This window comes from Staurois parvus, unplaced genomic scaffold, assembly GCF_062004578.1.
Source record: "Staurois parvus isolate SC_StPar_1 unplaced genomic scaffold, SC_StPar_1.0 ptg000401l, whole genome shotgun sequence".
Taxonomy (NCBI): Eukaryota; Metazoa; Chordata; class Amphibia; order Anura; family Ranidae; genus Staurois; species Staurois parvus.
In genome coordinates this window covers 4,647,075-4,667,103 of record NW_028318197.1, presented here as the reverse complement: position 1 = coordinate 4,667,103, position 20,029 = coordinate 4,647,075, and the positions used below count along the sequence as shown (strand labels likewise).

The window sequence follows — 20,029 nt, the reverse complement described above, 5'->3', positions numbered from 1 at the left end:
ATGGATGTGGACGGACAGAAATACACATGCTGTGACACAACACAAGCAGTTTGTCCCGCAGTTCAGCTTTGAATCGTGTGAACTGGAAACCTCAAGTGACCAACCTACAGCAGGTGGAAGCAAATCTCCTTCTGTAGAGTCAGACTGACAGCAGCTCCAACTTGTCCCCGCCTCTTCCCGACAGCCATCCAATCACCGGTGTCACAGTTGTGCGTTCCACGCTTCTGTTAAGTTGCACGGTCCCTGCTGAGTAGTGTGGAGTGAGGCTTGGAACGCACGGCACAGACCGGCCTTCCGCGTTGGGCTCCTTCCCCTCCCCGCAATGGTCTGACGTTATTGCTGGTCAGTTCCGTGTTTACACACCCCGGGGAGGAAGAGAGGGAGAGAGAGTAGACAGCCGGGAAAGGAAGGCTGGGACAGGGGACACTACACCGCACAACAAAGACTGCTCTCCTGTCCTCCCAGGACCATCATTGTGTGTGGAGGGGACATGCGGCGCTGTTAGTGAGGGAGCCCGTCACCCTGGTCACAGCGTCCGACTGCACCGCGGAGCCTTGGCCCTGAGCGGGATGTTTTCCCGAAGAAGTCATGGAGACCTCAAGAAATCTACACAGAAAGTTCTGGACCCAAAGAAGGACGTCCCCACCCGCCTCAAACACCTCCGAGCTGTGCTGGGTATGTCATGTACTGTATACTGTACTGTGCTGGGTATGTCATGTACTGTATACTGTACTGTGCTGGGTATGTCATGTACTGTATACTGTACTGTGCTGGGTATGTCATGTACTGTATACTGTACTGTGCTGGGTATGTCATGTACTGTATACTGTGCTGGGTATGTCATGTACTGTATACTGTGCTGGGTATGTCATGTACTGTATACTGTGCTGGGTATGTCATATACTGTATACTGTGCTGGGCATGCCATTTACTGTATACTGTGCTGTGCTGGGTATGTCATGTACTGTATACTGTGCTGGGCATGTCATGTACTGTGCTGGGCATGTCATGTACTGTGCTGGGTATGTCATGTACTGTATACTGTACTGTGCTGGGCATGTCATGTACTGTATACTGTGCTGGGTATGTCATATACTGTGCTGGGTATGTCATGTACTGTATACTGTGCTGGGCATGTCATGTACTGTGCTGGGTATGTCATGTACTGTATACTGTACTGTGCTGGGCATGTCATGTACTGTATACTGTGCTGGGTATGTCATATACTGTGCTGGGTATGTCATGTACTGTATACTGTGCTGGGCATGTCATGTACTGTGCTGGGCATGTCATGTACTGTATACTGTACTGTGCTGGGCATGTCATGTACTGTATACTGTGCTGGGTATGTCATATACTGTGCTGGGTATGTCATGTACTGTATACTGTGCTGGGTATGTACTGTGTGTATACCATGTGCTGTGCTGGGTATGTCATGTACTGTATACTGTGCTGGGTATGTACTGTGTGTATACCGTGTGCTGTGCTGGGTATGTCATGTACTGTATACTGTGCTGTGTTGGGTATGTCGTGTACTGTATGCTGTGCTGGGTATGTAGTATACCATGTGCTGTGTGTATACCGCGTGCTGTGCTGGGTATGTAGTACACTGTGTGCTGTGCTGGGTATGTTGTATACTGTACTGTGTGTATACCGTGTGCTGTGCTGGGTATGTAGTATACTGTGTGCAGTGTGTGTACCGTGCTGGATATATATTATGCTGTACTGAATGTGTACTATGCAGGGTATGTAGTATACTGTGTGTAGTGTATTGGGCTGGGTATGTACTGCGTGTATACAGTGCTGTGCTCAGTAGTGTACTGTGTGCTGTGCTGGATATATATTGTACTGGGTATGCAGTGTATTGGATGTATACTGTACTGGTTATGTATGGTGTATACTGTACTGGGTAAATAGTATACTGTGTGTGTACTGAGTGTATACTGTACCGTGCTGGATATGTAATATACTGTGCTGGGTATGTACTGAGTGTGTGCTGTGCTGGGTATGTACTGAGTGTGTGCTGTGCTGGGTATGTACTGAGTGTGTGCTGTGCTGGGTATGTACTGGGCTGCATGTATACTGTATTGACTGTATACTGGGTTGTGTGTGTTGTACTGAGTATGTACCGGGCTGAGTGTATACTGTGCTGTACTGGGTATGGTCTATGCTTAGTGTATACTGTGCTGGGTACATACTGGGCTGACTTGTTACTGTACTGACAGTATACTGGGCTGTATGTGTTGTGCTGGATGTGTACAGAGTGTGTACTGGGCTGCGCTCGGTATGTACAGCGTATACTGGTCTGTGCTGGGTGTGTATTGTTCTGTGCTGAGTGTATACTGTACAGTGTGTATATGTAGTGTGCCGAGTACTGAGTGTGTACTGTGCTGGGTATGTACTGTACTGGATTTGTAGTGCACTTTGATGGGTATTTAGTGTAGTGTGCTGAGCATGTGCAGTGCTGAGAGTGTGTAGTGTGCACTGTATGTAGTTTGCTATGCTGGATGTGTAGTGATCTGTGTTGGGTATGTAGTATGCATTGCTAGTTGTGTAATTACTTGTGCCGGTGTATAGTGTGTTTTTATATGTACTGTGTCAGGTGTGTAGTGTGCTTGCTGTGCTGTATATGTACTGTGCATTGCTAGGTATGTAGGGATTTGTGGGTGCAGTGCTGGGAGCCCACAGTTGGCTGTGCTGCTCATAGACATGAGGTGACCATTGTGTACAGCAATCATAAGATGTGTACGCGTCTTCAGTTCTATGTGATCCCCTCACTTTGTAGTGATGTTCAGGCATATACTGTATGTGCGCTCTGATATGGTGAGTGAGCCCTAAGATTTGACATGTATTTATGTCTCATGAACAGACTCTTCTGTCTCAGCAGAAGTATTTGAAAATCCATTTTAACTCTCCATTCTACTGGGATTGGTGGAGAGGAGTTGTCACAGAGTACCCATAAATATACCCTAATCTGATCATAATTGGTTGCTCGGGGTCAATCATGCCATGTCTGTGGCTGCCTATGGCGATATATACAGGTGAAACTCAAAAAATTAGAATATCGTGCAAAAGTTCATTTATTTCAGTAATGCAACTTAAAAGGTGAGACTAATATATGAGAGAGACTCATTACATGCAAAGCAAGATAGTTCAAGCCGTGATTTGTCATAATTGTGATGATTATGGCTTACAGCTTATGAAAACCCCAAATCCACAATCTCAGAAAATTAGAATATTGTGAAAAGGTGCAATATTCTAGGCTCAAAGTGTCCCACTCTAATCAGCTAATTAAGCCATAACACCTGCAAAGGATTCCTGAGCCTTTAAATGGTCTCTCAGTCTGGTTCAGTAGGAATCACAATCATGGGAAAGACTACTGACCTGACAGTTGTGCAGAAAACCATCATTGACACCCTCCATAAGGAGGGAAAGTCTCAAAAGGTAATTGCAAAAGAAGTTGGATGTTCCCAAAGTACTGTATCAAAGCACATTAATAGAAAGCTATGTGGAAGGGAAAAGTGTGGAAGAAAAAGGTGCTCAAGCAGCAGGGATGACCGCAGCCTGGAGAGGATTGTCAGGAAAAGGCCATTCAAAAGTGTTGGGGACTTTTACAAGGAGTGGACTGAGGCTGGAGTCAGTGCATCAAGAGCCACCACACATAGACGGATCCTGGACATCGGCTTCAAATGTCGTATTCCTCTTGTCAAGCCGCTCCTGAACAACAAACAACGTCAGAAGCGTCTTACCTGGGCTAAAGAAAAACAGACCTGGCCTGTTGCTCAGTGGTCCAAAGTCCTCTTTTCTGATGAGAGCAACTGTTGCATCTCATTTGGAAACCAAGGACCCAGAGTATGGAGGAAGAATGGAGAGGCACACACTGCAAGATGCTTGAAGTCCAGTGTGAAGTTTCCACAGTCTGTGTTGATTTTGGGAGCCATGTCATCTGCTGGTGTTGGTCCACTGTGCTTCATTAAGTCCAGGGTCAACGCAGCCATCTACCAGGAGATTTTGGAGCACTTCATGCTTCCTTCCGCAGACTAGCTTTATGGGGATGCTGACTTCATTTTCCAGCAGGACTTGGCACCTGCCCACACTGCCAAATGCACCAAAACCTGGTTCAATGACCGTGGGATTACTGTGCTTAATTGGCCAGCAAACTCGCCTGACCTGAACCCCATAGAGAATCTATGGGGCATTGCCAAGAGAAAGATGAGAGACATGAGACCGAACAATGCAGAAGAGCTGAAGGCCGCTATTGAAGCATCCTGGTCTTCCATAACACCTCAGCAGTGCCACAGGCTGATAGCTTCCATGTCACACTGCATTGAGGCAGTAATTCCTGCAAAAGGGGCCCAAACCAAGTACTGAGTACATATGCATGCTTATACTTTTCAGAGATCCGATATTGTTCTATGTACAATCCTTGTTTTATTGATTGCATGTAATAATCTAATTTTCTGAGATTGTGGATTTGGGGTTTTCATGAGCTGTAAGCCATAAACATCACAATTATGACAAATCACGGCTTGAACTATCTTGCTTTGCATGTAATGAGTCTATCTCATATATTAGTTTCACCTTTTAAGTTGCATTACTGAAATAAATTAACTTTTGCACGATATTCTAATTTTTCGAGTTTCACCTGTGTATATATATATATTATTATATGTATGTACAGTCAGGTTCATAAATATTGGGACATCAACACAATTCTAACATTTGTGGCTCTATACACCACCACAATGGATTTGAAATGTGCTTTAACTGCAGACTGTCAGCTTTAATTTGAGGGTATTTACATCCAAATCAGGTGAACGGTGTAGGAATTAGAACAGTTTGCATATGTGCCTCCCACTTGTTAAGGGACCAAAAGTAATGGGACAGAATAATAATCATAAATCAAACTTTCACTTTTTAATACTTGGGTGCAAATCCTTTGCAGTCAATTACAGCCTGAAGTCTGGAACGAATAGACATCACCAGACGCTGGGTTTCATCCCTGGTGATGCTCTGCCAGGCCTCTACTGCAACTGTCTTCAGTTCCTGCTTGTTCTTGGGGCAGTCACATCATCAATAAATACAAGAGAACCAGTTCCATTGGCAGCCATACATGCCCATGCCATGACACTACCACCACCATGCTTCACTGATGAGGTGGTATGCTTAGGATCATGAGCAGTTCCTTTCCTTCTCCATACTCTTCTCTTCCCATCACTCTGGTACAAGTTGATCTTGGTCTCATCTGTCCATAGGATGTTGTTCCAGAACTGTGAAGGCTTTTTTAGATGTCGTTTGGCAAACTCTAATCTGGCCTTCCTGTTTTTGAGGCTCACCAATGGTTTCCATCTTGTGGTGAACCCTCTGTATTCACTCTGGTGAAGTCTTCTCTTGATTTTTGACTTTGACACACATACACCTACCTCCTGGAGAGTGTTCTTGATCTGGCCAACTGTTGTGAAGGGTGTTTTCTTCACCAGGGAAAGAATTCTTCGGTCATCCACCACAGTTGTTTTCCGTGGTCTTCCGGGTCTTTTGGTGTTGCTGAACACACCGGTGCGTTCCTTCTTTTTAAGAATGTTCCAAACAGTTGTTTTGGCCACACCTAATGTTCTTGCTATCTCTCTGATGGGTTTGTTTTGTTTTTTTCAGCCTAATGATGGTTTGCTTCACTGATAGTGACAGCTCTTTGGATCTCATCTTGAGAGTTGACAGCAACAGATTCCAAATGCAAATAGCACACTTGAAATGAACTCTGGACCTTTTATCTGCTCATTGTAATTGGGATAATGAGGGAATAACACACACCTGGCCATGGAACAACTGAGAAGCCAATTGTTCCATTACTTTTGGTCCCTTAACAAGTGGGAGGCACATATGCAAACTGTTGTAATTCCTACACCGTTCACCTGATTTGGATGTAAATACCCTCAAATTAAAGCTGACAGTCTGCAGTTAAAGCACATCTTGTTCGTTTCATTTCAAATCCATTGTGGTGGTGTATAGAGCCAAAAATGTTAGAATTGTGTCGATGTCCCAATATTTACGGACCTGACTGTATGTATATTAGTCGTCAAGGTTTGTTTTCATCAATGTACTGTAGTATAACTCCCGCAGCACCAATATGTGTGATAGCGCAGTTTGTGTACTCTATATGTAATGTAATAGCCCTGTTCACCTTTATGCTGAATGCAGATTGAGAAACAAAATCAGATGTAACCTCCAGCCCTGTGCATGTCAATGGTCTGTGCGGTGCACCTTTGTGCTGATAATAGTGGCAGTAGTGGTCCTGATACATGTCTATAGTACAGCCAGCATTAAAATGTACACTGATCAAAAAAATTCAAGGAACACTTTGAAAACACATCAGATCTCAATGGGGAGAAATCTCATGTTGGATATCTATACTGATATGAACTGGGTAATGTGTTAGGAATGCAAGGATGCCCCATCATTTGATGGAAATGAAAATTATCAATCTACAGACGATGGAATTCAAAGATACCCCGAAAACCAAAGTGAAAGAATGATGCAGCAGGCTAGTCCATTTTGCTGAAATTGCATTGCAGCAACTCAAAATGGTACTCAGTAGTTTGTATGGCCCCCATGTGCTTGTATGCATGCCTGACAATGTCGGGGCATGCTCCTAATGAGACAGCGAATGGTGTCCTGGGGTATTTCCTCCCAGATCTGGACCAGGGCATCACTGAGCTCCTGGACAGTCTGAGGTGCAACCTGGAGGCGTCGGATGGACCAAAACATGATATCCCAGAGGTGGTTTATTGGATTTAGGTCAGGTGAGCGTGGGGGCCATTCAATGGTATCAATTCCTTCATCCTCCAGGAACTGCCTGCATACTCTCGCCACATGAGGCCGGGCATTGACCTGCACCAGGAGGAACCCAGGACCCACTGCGCCAGAGTAGGGTCTGATAATGAGTCCAAGGATTTCATCCCAATACCTAAGGGCAGTCAGGGTGCCATCGTCTAGCCTGTAGACGACTGTGCGTTCCCAGACTGTCACTGACCCACCACCAAAACAGTAATACTGAACGATGTTACAGGCAGCATAACATTCTCCATGGCTTCTCCAGACCCTTTCACGTCTGTCTCATGTGCTCAGGGTGAACCTGCTCTCACCTGTGAAAAGCACAGGGCTCCAGTGGTGGACCTGCCAATTCTGGTATTCAGTGGCAAATGCCAATCGAGCTCTATGGTGCCGGGCAGAGGGCACAGGGCCCACTAGAGGACGTAGGGCCCTCAGGCCACCCTCATGAAGTCTGTTTCTGATTGTTTGGTCAGTGACATTCACACCAGTGTCCTGCTGGAGGTCATTTTGTAGGACTCTGGCAGTGCTCATCCTTTTTCTCTTTGCACAAAGGAGCAGATACCGGTCCTGCTGATGGGTTAAGGACCTTCTGCGGCTCTGTCCAGCTCTCCTAGAGTAACTGACTGTCTCCTGGAATATTCTCCATGCTCTTGAGATTGTGCTGGGAGACATAGCAAACCTTCTGGTAATGGCACATATTGATGTCCCATCCTGGAGGAGTTGGACTGCCTGTGCAACCTCTGTATGGTCCAGGTACAGTCAGAAAAGATGAGTAGGGAAACAAATGTTAGTGGCCTCCACCTGTCAAACCATTTCTGTTTTGGGGGTCGTCTCATTGTTGCCCATCTAGTGCACCTGTTGTTAAGTTCATTAACACCAAAGCAGCTGAAACTGATTAACAACCACCTCTGCTACTTAACTGAGCAGATCAAGATCTCAGGAGTTTAATTGACGTGATGCTATACTCTGATTAAAAAGTGCTCCTTTAATTTTTTTAAGCAGTGTATTTAAAGACATTCATGTTGCATGGAATAGGGGGTGGTAAAACCCCCAGCAGTTTTCTTTTAGCCATTTGTGTCCCATTCGGGAGATTGCCTTTATCTCTTGTTCTGTGGACACCTCAGGAAGTTGGAGAAAATCTCTTTAAAGTGAAGGAAATCCTCTTAGGCTAGGTTCACACCTATGCAATCTGTGTTTGATCAATTTCTGCAGTGCTTTTTGCAGTGCGTTTTTTGATGCGTTTTTGTGTTTTTTTTTTGTTTTTTTTTTCCCCCTAGCTTGTTGCTTGGCAGATTAAAACGCATCAAAAACGCACTACATGTATTTTTGCAGCATCTCCATTGGAAGTCTATTAAATCAAAAATGTAACGTTTTGCATGTAAAAATAGTCCCTGACCCTTTCCAAAAAAACTCACCGGGTGAAAACGCGGAGATATGACCCTGTCCCATAGAAAATCATGTTAAATGGAGTGCTGTGTATTTCTGCAAAACACAATGGAAAACGCATAGGTGTGAGCCTAGATTAAGACACTTTTCACCAGCAAAGGTGTTCTCATTGAAAGTTTAATGACAGCTCAGGACTTTTGGCCCCTTTGCTTGGCTGTCCTCTGTTCTGTCTCAGCAGGAGATCCTACACTGACCCCCTGCTGTGTCGGATTAGAATGGACATGGATGTTACATATCTGACATCTGTGTTCAGTCTGATTTGGAGGAAAAAGGGAACCATGTAATCCCTATGGGTGGCCAGGTGTAAGCAGACGTGCAACCACCTATGTTACCCCCTATCCAGTCTGGTCAGTAAAAGCACAACTGGATTCAAACTTTTTTCTGCTGGGTCTGATAAACCTGAAAATGGGTAGATATAGGCAGCTGAATGTCTACTTACATCCGGCCACTCCTAGACATTCACTACAATAAGTTTTCGATCTATGTAATCACAGGCCATAAATCAACTGACAGAACGCTCATGTGAAAGGGGGGTTTTCTCACTTTAATTTCTAGTGACAATGGTCACCAGGATAAGTCGTGAGGGTGAATGTCTTCAGAGGTGACACAAACTGAAAGAAGACCTGATGTAGGCTTAGCGTTAGATCCATTTTAACCATGGAGATAAGTGGGATCTTTTGTGCATATGTAAACATTCACAGGTGCTATGTACATGATGTTGTGTCTGTGCAGGTGGCTGCGTTACCTATTTGCACAGACCTCTATCTTGTTGTCTTCAGTCAGAGACTATGAGGCACATGTGGTCCTCAGGTCCCGCTGCAGGTGCTTGGGATAGCTTTTAGTACATAGCAAAGAACTATAAAAACTTGACATTTCAGTTCTGAGAAATCGCAGAGAAGCTGGCCTCAGAAATACAAATGCATTGACCACTGTGCAACCTGGACTGGATGGCAGTGCAGCCCTCCTCAGATGGGGAATCTTGAAATGCACAAACAACAAAAACTAAGGGGTGCAAATGCCTTGTGCATTATCTACAGCACTTTATTATTATTTGAAAGATACAAATCACACTCAACCAAAGTGGATTGGTAGCATATCACATATACAAAAAACAGAGGCGTGCCCAAACAGATGATCGTATCAGCCGACACGTTTTGGGGACCAACCCCCTTCATCAGAGCAAAGACGTTCGAGTCCAGTCCCCTGAAACACGCTAGCTGGTAGTCATGTTTGGTCTTATGAGGCTAGAGGGTGCACGTCTGGTTTCCTGTATTTGATATGCTACCTACCCACTTTGGTTTGTAAGTATAATTTGTGTCTTTCATCCTATAATATAGTGCTGTAGATCATGCACTAGGCGTTTTCGCCCTTCTGTTTTTGTTGTTTGTATAGCTTTTAGTACGTGTCTAGTAATTGTGTGTTTGAAGATCTGCTTCATGGTGCCATCATTATGAAGCCAAGCATGTATTGTGCCTAATTGAGTTTGCTGTTGAAATAATTGACAATGAATAGACAGGAGATTTTCTGGTACTAATTTGTTATACAACATATATTGCTGTTCAGTAAATCTTTCTATAGTTGAACTTGGCTCTCAGTCAAAACAAGGTTGGGGAGTTCTGATCAAATACAACAAAAGTATCACATTTCTGTATGTATTTTTATGACTAATTTGCTTTTGTGTGCAGATGTGGCTTGTATACCTCCTGTATGTGGGAAAGTGATCTGAACTGTCTTTGGTGTGCTACAATGCCAAATACCAAACATGCCCTTTAATATTCCTGGATATAATCAGATTGAAATAAGTTGTTTGGAAACTTTCCACTCTCTCTGGGTTCTTATTTCTGGAGGCAACACATCCAATGTGGAAACCGCATTTTACAAACAGTCCATTTCCAGTGTCAATGACGTGTCTGAATTTTCTGGACAGCGTATGCAGAAAAACTGACTCTCTGCATCATGGTGTGAACGAGCCCTGAATGTATCTACGTCTGGAGCATTACAGTATTTATAGATAAAATACAGATTTTTTTTTTTTGTATTCAAATGAAGAAGAATGTAAAGCTTTGTTATGCTTTCATTGCTGTATTGATTCCCGCTGGTAAGATTTGCGCTTTCTATGTGTTCTTACTATTAGGCCTCATTCACTTGGGTGTACTTGAGCATACGCCTGTGCAAGGGCCGTGTTTGTCAGTAAGGGGATGCACAGGTGTTCCATTCAGGCAATCCCATTCATGTCATCTGGGATACTGCAGCTGCACAGACTTCACCTACATACAGTGGGGCAAAAAAGTATTTAGTCAGCCACCAAGTTCTCCCACTTAAAAAGATGAGAGAGGCCTGTAATTGGCATCATAGGTAGACCTCAACTATGAGAGACAAAATGAGAAAAAAAATACAGACAATCACATTGGCTGATTTGGAAAGAATTTATTTTCAAATTATGGTGGAAAATAAGTGTTTGGTCAATATCAAAAGTTCATCTCAATACTTTGTTATATATCCTTTGTTGGCAATGACAGAGGTCAAACGTTTCCTGTAAGTCTTCACAAGGTTGGCACACACTGTTGCTGCTATGTTAGCCCATTCCTCCATGCAGATCTCCTCTAGAGCAGTGATGTTTTGGGGCTGTCGCTGAGCAACACGGACTTTCAACTCCCTCCAAAGGTTTTCTATGGGGTTAAGATCTGGAGACTGGCTAGGCCACTCCAGGACCTTGAAATGCTTCTTACGAAGCCACTCCTTCGTTGCCCGGGCGGTATGTTTGGGATCATTGTCATGTTGGAAGACCCAGCCATGTTTCATCTCCAATGCCCTTGCTGATGGAAGGAGGTTTGCACTCAAAATCTCACGATACATGGCCCCATTCATTCTGTCCTGTACATGGATCAGTCTTCCTGGTCCCTTTGCGGAGAAACAGCCCCAAAGCATGATGTTGCCACCCCCATGCTTCACAGTAGGTATGGTGTTCTTTGGATGCAACTCAGCATTCTCTCTCCTCCAAACACGATGAGTTATGTTTCTACCAAACAGTTTTATTTTGGTTTCATCTGACCATATGACATTTCTCACAATCCTCTTCTGGATCATCCAAATGCTCTCTAGCAAACTTCAGACAGGCCCGGACATGTACTGGCTTAAGCAGGGGGACACATCTGGCACTGCAGGATCTGAGTTCCTGGTGGCGCAGTGTGTTACTGATGGTAGCCTTTGTTACGTTGGTCCCAGCTCTCTGCAGGTCATTCACTAGGTCCCCCCGTGTGGTCCTGGGATTTTTGCTCACCGCTCTTGTGATCATTTTGACCCCACGGGGTGAGATCTTGCATGGAGCACCAGATCGAGGGAGATTATCAGTGGTCTTGTATGTCTTCCATTTTCTAATTATTGCTCCCACAGTCGATTTGTTCACACCAAGCTGCTTGCCTATTGCAGATTCAGTCTTCCCAGCCTGGTGCAGGTCTACAATTTTGTTTCTGGTGTCCTTCGACAGCTCTTTGGTCTTCACCATAGTGGAATTTGGAGTGTGACTGGTTGAGGTTGTGGACAGGTGTCTTTTTATACTGATAACAAGTTCAAACAGGTGCCATTGATACAGGTAATGAGTGCAGGACAGAGGAGCCTCTTAAAGAAGAAGGTACAGGTCTGTGAGAGCCAGAAATCTTGCTTGTTTGTAGGTGACCAAATACTTATTTTCCACCATAATTTGCAAATAAATTCTTTCCAAATCAGCCAATGTGATTGTCTGTCTGGATTTTTTTTCTCATTTTGTCTCCCATAGTTGAGGTCTACCTATGATGCCAATTACAGGCCTCTCTCATCTTTTTAAGTGGGAGAACTTGCACAATTGGTGGCTGACTAAATACTTTTTTGCCCCACTGTACATCTGTACCTTCTTATTTACACGCATACCTATGTACACACATGTGCATAGACATGCATACATCCACAGCTCCAAAAAAGATGGGGCGCTGTGTGAAATGACCTTATTTTTTCTTAAAATGGTACATTTTCTCATTTATACATTTGACATGTTTTCTAATGACTTGATAAAATATGAGTTTGAGATTTTACACAACGGGGTTGTACAGAAACTCACAAACACATATACACTCAGACACACACACACGCACGTGCGGTACGTGGGGACTCAGGAAGCAGCCTTTTCCCCGTTCGCGACTCTGCCCATTACTGCCCTAATCCAGCTCCCACTCTGCAGTTTATTGCTTCTCTGCCTCCTGGAGTCAGTTTGTAAGACAGTCAGCCTTTCTCGGGATGCTGCTGCATCTGATGGACCGCAATAGCACCCTGGTTGAGAAAGGCTGGTCTAAGGAGTCATGTCTACAAGACATTTCCTCTCGCAGTCTGTTGTTTATGATTCCGTGAATGAAAATTTCTCCCCAGTGAAATGCAGAGAAAATAGCAATTTTTTTTTAATCATTACTTACTGTATCCAAAAACCAAAGAAAAGGTTTGACTAGAGCAGCCTTTCTCAAACCTTTTACTTTGGAAGAACCTTTTGAAATCTTCAAGTCTTGGGAAACTGCTGCTAAAAATGATTTGTATACAAATTGTGGTATCTTGGCCATATTACGTTGGTGGTCTATGAGAGATGGTCGCCTTTCACTGGTGGTTATTGGGAAGAATGACAATTGCATTGGTGGTTATTGGGAAGAATGTCCTGTTATGCTGGTGGTCAGAGTAGTACTCGCATACACTCACCGACCATTTTATTAGGTACAGCTGTTCAATTTGGTTGGTAACACAAATTGCTAATCAGCCAATCACATGGCAGCAACTCAATGCATTTAGGCATGTAGACATGGTGAAGATGACTTGCTGAAGTTCAAACCGAGCATCAGAGTGGGGAAGAAAGGGGAGTTAAGAGACTTTGAACATGGCATGGTTGTTGGCGCCAGACGGGCTGGTCTCAGTATTTCAAAAACTGCTGATCTACTGGGATTTTAACACACAACCATCTCTTGGGTTTACTGAGAATTGTCTGAAAAATATCCAGTGAGCAGCAGTTGTGTGGACAAAAATGGCTTGTTGATGTCAGAGGAGAATGGGCAGACTGGTTCCTACGACATTCAGTTGGTAGGGTCAGAATTTGGTGTAATCAGTATGAAAGCATGGATCCATCCTGCCTTGTATTAACAGTTCAGGCTGGTTGTGTAATGGTTTGGGGGAAAGTTTCTTGGCACTAGCACCTAATAAAGTGTCCGGTGAGTGTACATTGCTTTCTTGCCGTAATTTGGTTTACTCTTCTCCCTACTAAGGATGCAGAGGTAAGCCGATGCAGTGTTAGCTGTGTACAGAGAGTTTGACATGCAACAGGAGATGATCATATCAAGTGAAAAGGAATTGCTTCTAGGTTTGCGTTACAGTATACCTGATCAAAAGCCCTGTTGTACTGGTAGTTTTACTTTTGTCACTACAGCTTTTTTGCTTTGCGAACTTGTGGGTAAATTATTGGTAAATGTGTAAGAAGGTATAGATAAATAGCGTTTATTGGTTGAAACCTCTGAATATATCTTGTGTATGAGAGAGCATCTTGAAAAAAGTCTTTTGCAGTTTCTTTTTAAGTATATGTCATTAACAAAATAGTTCCTCCTTACAATACATCCCAAAGTTTTTGTCTCTACCCAAGAACATGAACCGAAAAATGTCTGCTGGTCCTTCCAGAAATTCAGTGACTATCTAACTTGTTTTCAAATGGAGCTCCACCTAAAATCATAATTGTACAAATACATCATCCTTTCCTTATCTAATTGTTTACAGTATCATTGTAAGGTTCACCCTCCAATCCAAGTTTATACCTGTGGATCCTGCCAGTGCCACTTTACTTCCTGTGGTCCTTAGCTTTGCACCTCTGAATTAGAAATTCCATCTTCTGCCCTCCAATGTGTCTCCACATTAATGTGAGTGAATGATGTCATTGTGCCTGCACCCAATGTGCTTAGAACCACAGACACAGTGGGCTTGATTTACTAAAGACAAATATACAGAGCACTGCAAGTGCACTTGCTCCAAAGCTTAGCAAATGAGGTAAAGCTTCACTTTACAAAGAATACCCAATCACATCCAAGAAAAAAAAAAAAACGCATTTTTGCTTCCACATGATTGGATGATAGAAATCAGCTGCGCTTCCCTGCATTTCAGCGCTTTCCCTCAGATCTAAAGCAACTGCACAGACTACTTGCCTTTAGTAAATCAACCCTTGTGCCTACGCTAAAGTACTATCTTGTCCCCTCCTGACCCTCAATAGACCACCTGGAGAGGAGGCAATTAGATCAAGGAGTCGGTGATTACGTGACTATAGTAAAATAATACTAATATTAACACTGGATTGTTTATTTTAAACACTTGCCTTTTCCCGCCAATGTCAATTTTCAGCTTTCAGCACTGTCACACTTTGAATGACAATTGCGTGGTCATGCAATACTAAACCCATATGAAATTTTATTTTTCATGCAAATAGAGCTTTCTTTTGGTGGTATTTAATCACCACTGGGGTTTTATTTTTTGCTAAAGAAATGAAAAAAGACCAAAAATCTTGACCCCCCCCCCCCCCCCCAAAAAAAAAAAACCTTTTTTCTTAGTTTCCCTTCTAAAATTTTGCAAACAGGTAATTTTTTTCCTTGACTGATGTGCTCTGATGAGGCTGCACTGATGGACACTCATAGACAGCACTGATGGGCACTGATTGACAGCACTGATGGACACCAATTGGCGTTGACAGGCTGCACTGATAATCAGTGCCCTGTCACTGATTTCCAGTGCAGCCTAGATGTCCCATTACACACTTGCTGGTTACTGGCTTTCCTCTCCACATGATGTGACAGCATGAGGGGAGGAAAAGCTGATAACCAGCAAGTGTTTTTACATTGTGATCAGCTGTGAGTGGACACAGCTGATCACGTGGTCAAGAGCCGCTGTGATTGGCCCTTTACCTCAGATGTGTTGCGGGGGGGCGTGGTTTGGGGAGGACATCAATAGATGCCTTCCCAGAACTGGACGACCGCGCTGTAGCTGTCCTTTGGCTGTAGCATGGTTGACAAGTGGTTAATAAACAAAATTGCTTACTGGAAAGGGATTTTCAATCTTCACCCTTGGATATCTTGATGTGCATATTTGTCCCATCCATTTTAGGCTGACAACTTATTGCACTGATATCCCCAACAGCATTATCCTCACTCACTCCTGCTGGTTAGAAAACATCTCCCTCTCATGTTATGGAGATGAGAAAGGGGAAGTGCTTTGAAATCTAGCTGGGCAGTGCTCAAATAGGAAGCTGGGAGCACACTGAATTTCAGGCAGATCGACAGGAATTAAAAGCATTGTAGTTCTTGTTGAAATACGTTGCATACATACATGATATACAAGATATCTGTATATTTATGTTGATGTATGAAAAGGGTAATCCTCCACCAAGCTGAACTTAGACCTCAGTTTTTAGTAGTCAGGTGCCATAGAGTGTTTTGCCTTTGGCACTTGAATAACAGGTAAAACCTTGACTTCAGCAAAAGTTCAAGGCCCATGTACAGCCTGGGCTTAGGATCCAGGAGACTGCATTGGGACAAATTTGAAAACTAAGACTAGCTGTACACGTCGGATCTCCAAGAGCTGGCCCATAAAGTCTTAGTGAGTTGAATATAACTGAATGGATATAAGCATTTTGTATGTATTATAAGAAAGTTGAACTTTCAGTTTAAAGCGGAATTAAACTGTACTATATTTTAATATATAATAAATGGCCTGCCTGCAGCTTTATGTACATACAGTGCTAGTGTGCACCTCATATTAGCACATTATGGCAGACTTGCCTGTCAACAATGCCCTCCATTGATAGCTGTTTGTACTTCCGATGGTCATGGGCACTTCCATCTTCTCCCGGTCTTCCTTTCAGTCTGTTTGACCCCTTGAATGGCAGGTCCGTAATGACATCACACCTGCGCATGCACATGGGAGTCACATTATAGTGGCACAAATTTATGCCTTAAATGTACGCTGAGCTGCATGTGCATGGGTCAGGGTACATTACCACTCACAGGCAGAGAGAAGCATTTTTGACATGAGAGACCAATAAGGTCTCTTCTGCCATAAAATCCCTACCTGTCTGTTTTTTTAATTTGAGTTTAATATGACTTTAACGTGGTAGTTCAGTCAAACTATAACTAAGGCAAAACCTACTCCCACCCTCATTCGAAGACTATTCCATCTACCTTGTGAAAGAATAGGTGCTTATATGTAACCTATTCTGAATCGGCTCCGTACTGGTCACATTAGGTTTTCCAGCACTGTCTTCAATGAAGAGGAGAGATCGCCAACAATGGCTACAGAGCCTGTGTGGGGATGTCACCTATAGGCTTACTATGGGGCATCTTTTGCGGTCTTCCCCTCCACACTGAAGTCGGCTCTGGGAGCTGATCCTGTGACTGGACTGGAGCAGCTTCAGAACAGGTAAATATAGGCATCTTGTCTTTCACAGGGTAGATAGTATAGTCTTAGAATGGGGGTGGTAGTACGTTTGCCCTAGTTAGATTTTGATTGAAATTCCACTTTGTGATTTTGAGAACTCCATGGTACCTTTCGCTGGCCTCTATGTCACTACAGGAATCGGCAGTGATGTTGGGGCTGGTGGAAGGATCGTCTTCTATTGTAGGATCAATGCAGTCACTTCAAGATGTAGATGTCCCATTTCACAGTGAAGTTTTTGCAGTTCTTTGACAAGATAAATACATTTATTGCTCTGCTAAACAAGTGATGAATGTTCATCAACTCTGAGTACTTAAACGTCCCTGTTGTCTGTGTAAATGAAAGGAGCCCTGTGAATTGTTAGTTGTGAACTCTTTTATTTGACAGTGTGATGGTCTTTAGGAAAACTTCTTTGTGTTGGGTGTAATGAAAGGCTGTAAATGTGTTGGGGCCTTGTATGACTACTATTTGTATATGATTAGCACACTGTAATCCTGTCAGCAGAACATTTATATTCACCAGCTGGAAATCCATAAAACCTAGTTCACACATCATTTAGTTTGTAGGCGCTAGTCTGATGGCATAGGGGTTGATTTACTAAAAAGCAAATATGCTGTTCACTTTGCAAGGGAATTTTCACCAGAGCTTAGAGGATGAGTTGAAGATCTGTCTACTTCCATCACCTAATGATGTGCAGGAAATGCAGTTTTTTTTTTTCCCCCTCGTATATCTTTCGGTATTTTTTGCAATGTGAAATTTCACCACTTTCGCCAAGCCTTTGCCTTTAGTAAATTAGCCCCCTATGTGTACAGCTAGCATTTAGAAGGCTTTTTTGGTACATCTTGAAAGTGCCATTATTTGGGAGTGTCCTAGAATCAAATGTTTCGGGATCATGGTCTATCAGCTAGTTTTTTCTGTCCTTTCTGAATCCTAAACCATCCACATGCTTTCTTGACAAATTAGTTTTTATCTTCATAAAACACCAAACAGACCTTGGCTAGAGCCTGGTGGTTGGGAAACCGACCATTACTCAGGCGACAAAAGAATTGTCATGGTACTTGTTCAATGAAAAGCTGGTAGCCATCCTTCATCTTAAAGTAAAGGAATTTTTAAATATCTGGAATCTGTGGACCTTTCATTATTCATGGGGAGATTTCTCTCTGGATGATTTAACCCTCCATGAAGTGTCACCTCCCAATTGGGCATTTGCACCAGCCTGACTCCAACCCTCCATTCTGATTTCCCCCCCACCTCCTTTCCCTACACTCCACAGGCTGCATACTTTCTGTTGTCTATCCTTTGGGTCTTTTCTATTGTTTACATTCATTTTTTTTTCTTCTATTAAATAGGAGAGGTGCCTTTCTGTTAATGACTTCCCCCACTAAAGTACTAATGTTTTCATAGGGGTGCTTAATCTTAACTATCACCAGATCCCCGGTGAAAACTAGACCATATTTAACCTTAGCCCTGATAGGTTTATTTACCACTTATGACAGGGGCCTTACATATTCTCCTCATGCATGACACCTTCATGCACTTGCACCTGGATTTCAATTTTGTACCCTATGTCAGGATGTGTACTTCTTTATGTTTTTGTTCTGTGGTTATGTAAAACCTGCCCTTATTAACTACTTGCCGACCGCAGATAGCCGAATGACGGCTGCACTGCGGCCGGCCAGTTCTGGGTGGACGTCATATGACGTCCTTCCAGAACGCAGGGGGCGCGCACCCGGCGATCTCCGTGATCGCTGTGTCCTACGGACACAGCTGATCTCGTGACGTGGTGAAAGGCCAATCACAGCAGCCTTTTACCACGTGATCAGCTGTGTCCAATGACACGCTGATCACCGGGAAATGCAAATGCCGGTTCTCGGCTGCACTTTCCTCACGCTGTCAGATCGTGAGGAAAGTACTGCCGAAAACCGGCAGTTGTCAGAGCGGGGATCGGCACCGATCATCAGGGTCACTGATCATCAGTGCCCTGATGATCGGTGCTTAGCAGTGCCACACACAAGTTCCGTCCAAGTGCCCAGCAGTGTGCCCACCTGTGCCACCCAGCAGTGCCACCCACCAGTGCCCATCAGTGCAGCCCAGCAGTGCTGCCAGTCAGTGCCACCAGTCAGTGCCCAGCGGTTGTGCCAGTCAGTGCCCAGCAGTGATGTCAGTCAGTGCCACCTATCAGTGCTGTCTATCAGTACCCATTATCAGTGTCGCCTATCACTGCCACATATCAGTGCCACCTCATTAGTGCTGCCTATCAGTGCTGCCTATCCGTGTCACCTCATCAGTGCTGCCTATCAGTGCCCTTCAGTGCTGCCTATCGGTGCCGCCTATCAGTGCCCATCAGTGCTGTCTCATCAATGCACATCAGTGAAGGAGAAAAATTACCTGTTTGAAAAATTTTATAATAGAAACAAAGAAACTTTTCTTTTCACTTTTTTTTGCAATTTCTTTGCTTATAGCACAAAAGCTTATTTGAAAAATCTGTTTATGTTGTGAGTTCTGCCTGTCTGCTCGCTGTCACCTTCCACAACTTCCTGGATTTCCTGCATGCTTTGCAACTTCTCTGCTGTTTAGTTTTAGTTTCTAAGATCTATATGCCTACATACAGACATGGACAAAAATATTTGAACCCCTGCTTTTCTGTCCGATAATGCACCACCTTGCCCAGAAAACTGTTGCAATTACAAATCTTTAGGCATTCTTATGTTTATTTCTTTGTTTGTAATGGTATGACACAAAAAAGTGGAGAAACAAAAAGCCAAATCTGACACATTCCACACAAAACTCCAAAATGGACTGGACAAAACTATTGGCATCCTCAATTTAATATTTGGTAGCACACCCCTTGGAAAAAATGACTGAAATGAATTACTTCTTGTAACCATCAATAGGTTTCTTACATCTTTCTACTGACATTTTGGACCAATCTTCTTTCTCCAACTGCTCCAGGTCTCTCAGATTGGAAGGGTTTCTTTTCCCATCTACTGTTTTGAGATCTCTCCACAGGTGCTCTATGGGATTGAGATCTGGACTCATTGCTGGTCAGTTCAGTACTCTCCAGCGCTTTGTCTGAAACCATTTCTGGGTGCATTTTGACATGTAATTTGGGTCATTGTCCTGCTGTAAGACCCATTACTTCTGACGGAGACCCAACTTTCTGACACTGGGCCCTACATTGCACCCCAGAATTCTTTGGTAGTCTTCAGATTTCATAACACCATGCACATGGTCAAGACATCCAGTGCCTAAAGCCGCAAAGCAACCCCAAACATCAGTGAAC

The 20,029-nt window shown here is 43.6% G+C and overlaps 1 protein-coding gene across 4 annotated transcripts in view; it reads left to right on the top strand.

The window, feature by feature from the left end:
- The first annotated feature begins 271 nt into the window (after window positions 1–271).
- Window positions 272–20,029, top strand: part of RALGAPA2 (Ral GTPase activating protein catalytic subunit alpha 2) — a 489,478-nt gene continuing 469,720 nt past the window's right edge. For all 4 annotated transcript variants that reach the window (XR_016314086.1, XM_089686528.1, XM_089686527.1 and 1 more), the window contains exon 1: window positions 272–675. Coding sequence is in view for 3 of the 4 variants with exons in the window: in XM_089686528.1 (XP_089542654.1) it covers window positions 570–675 (106 nt within the window). In the remaining variant the exon portion in view is untranslated. The remainder of the gene's footprint in view (window positions 676–20,029) is intronic.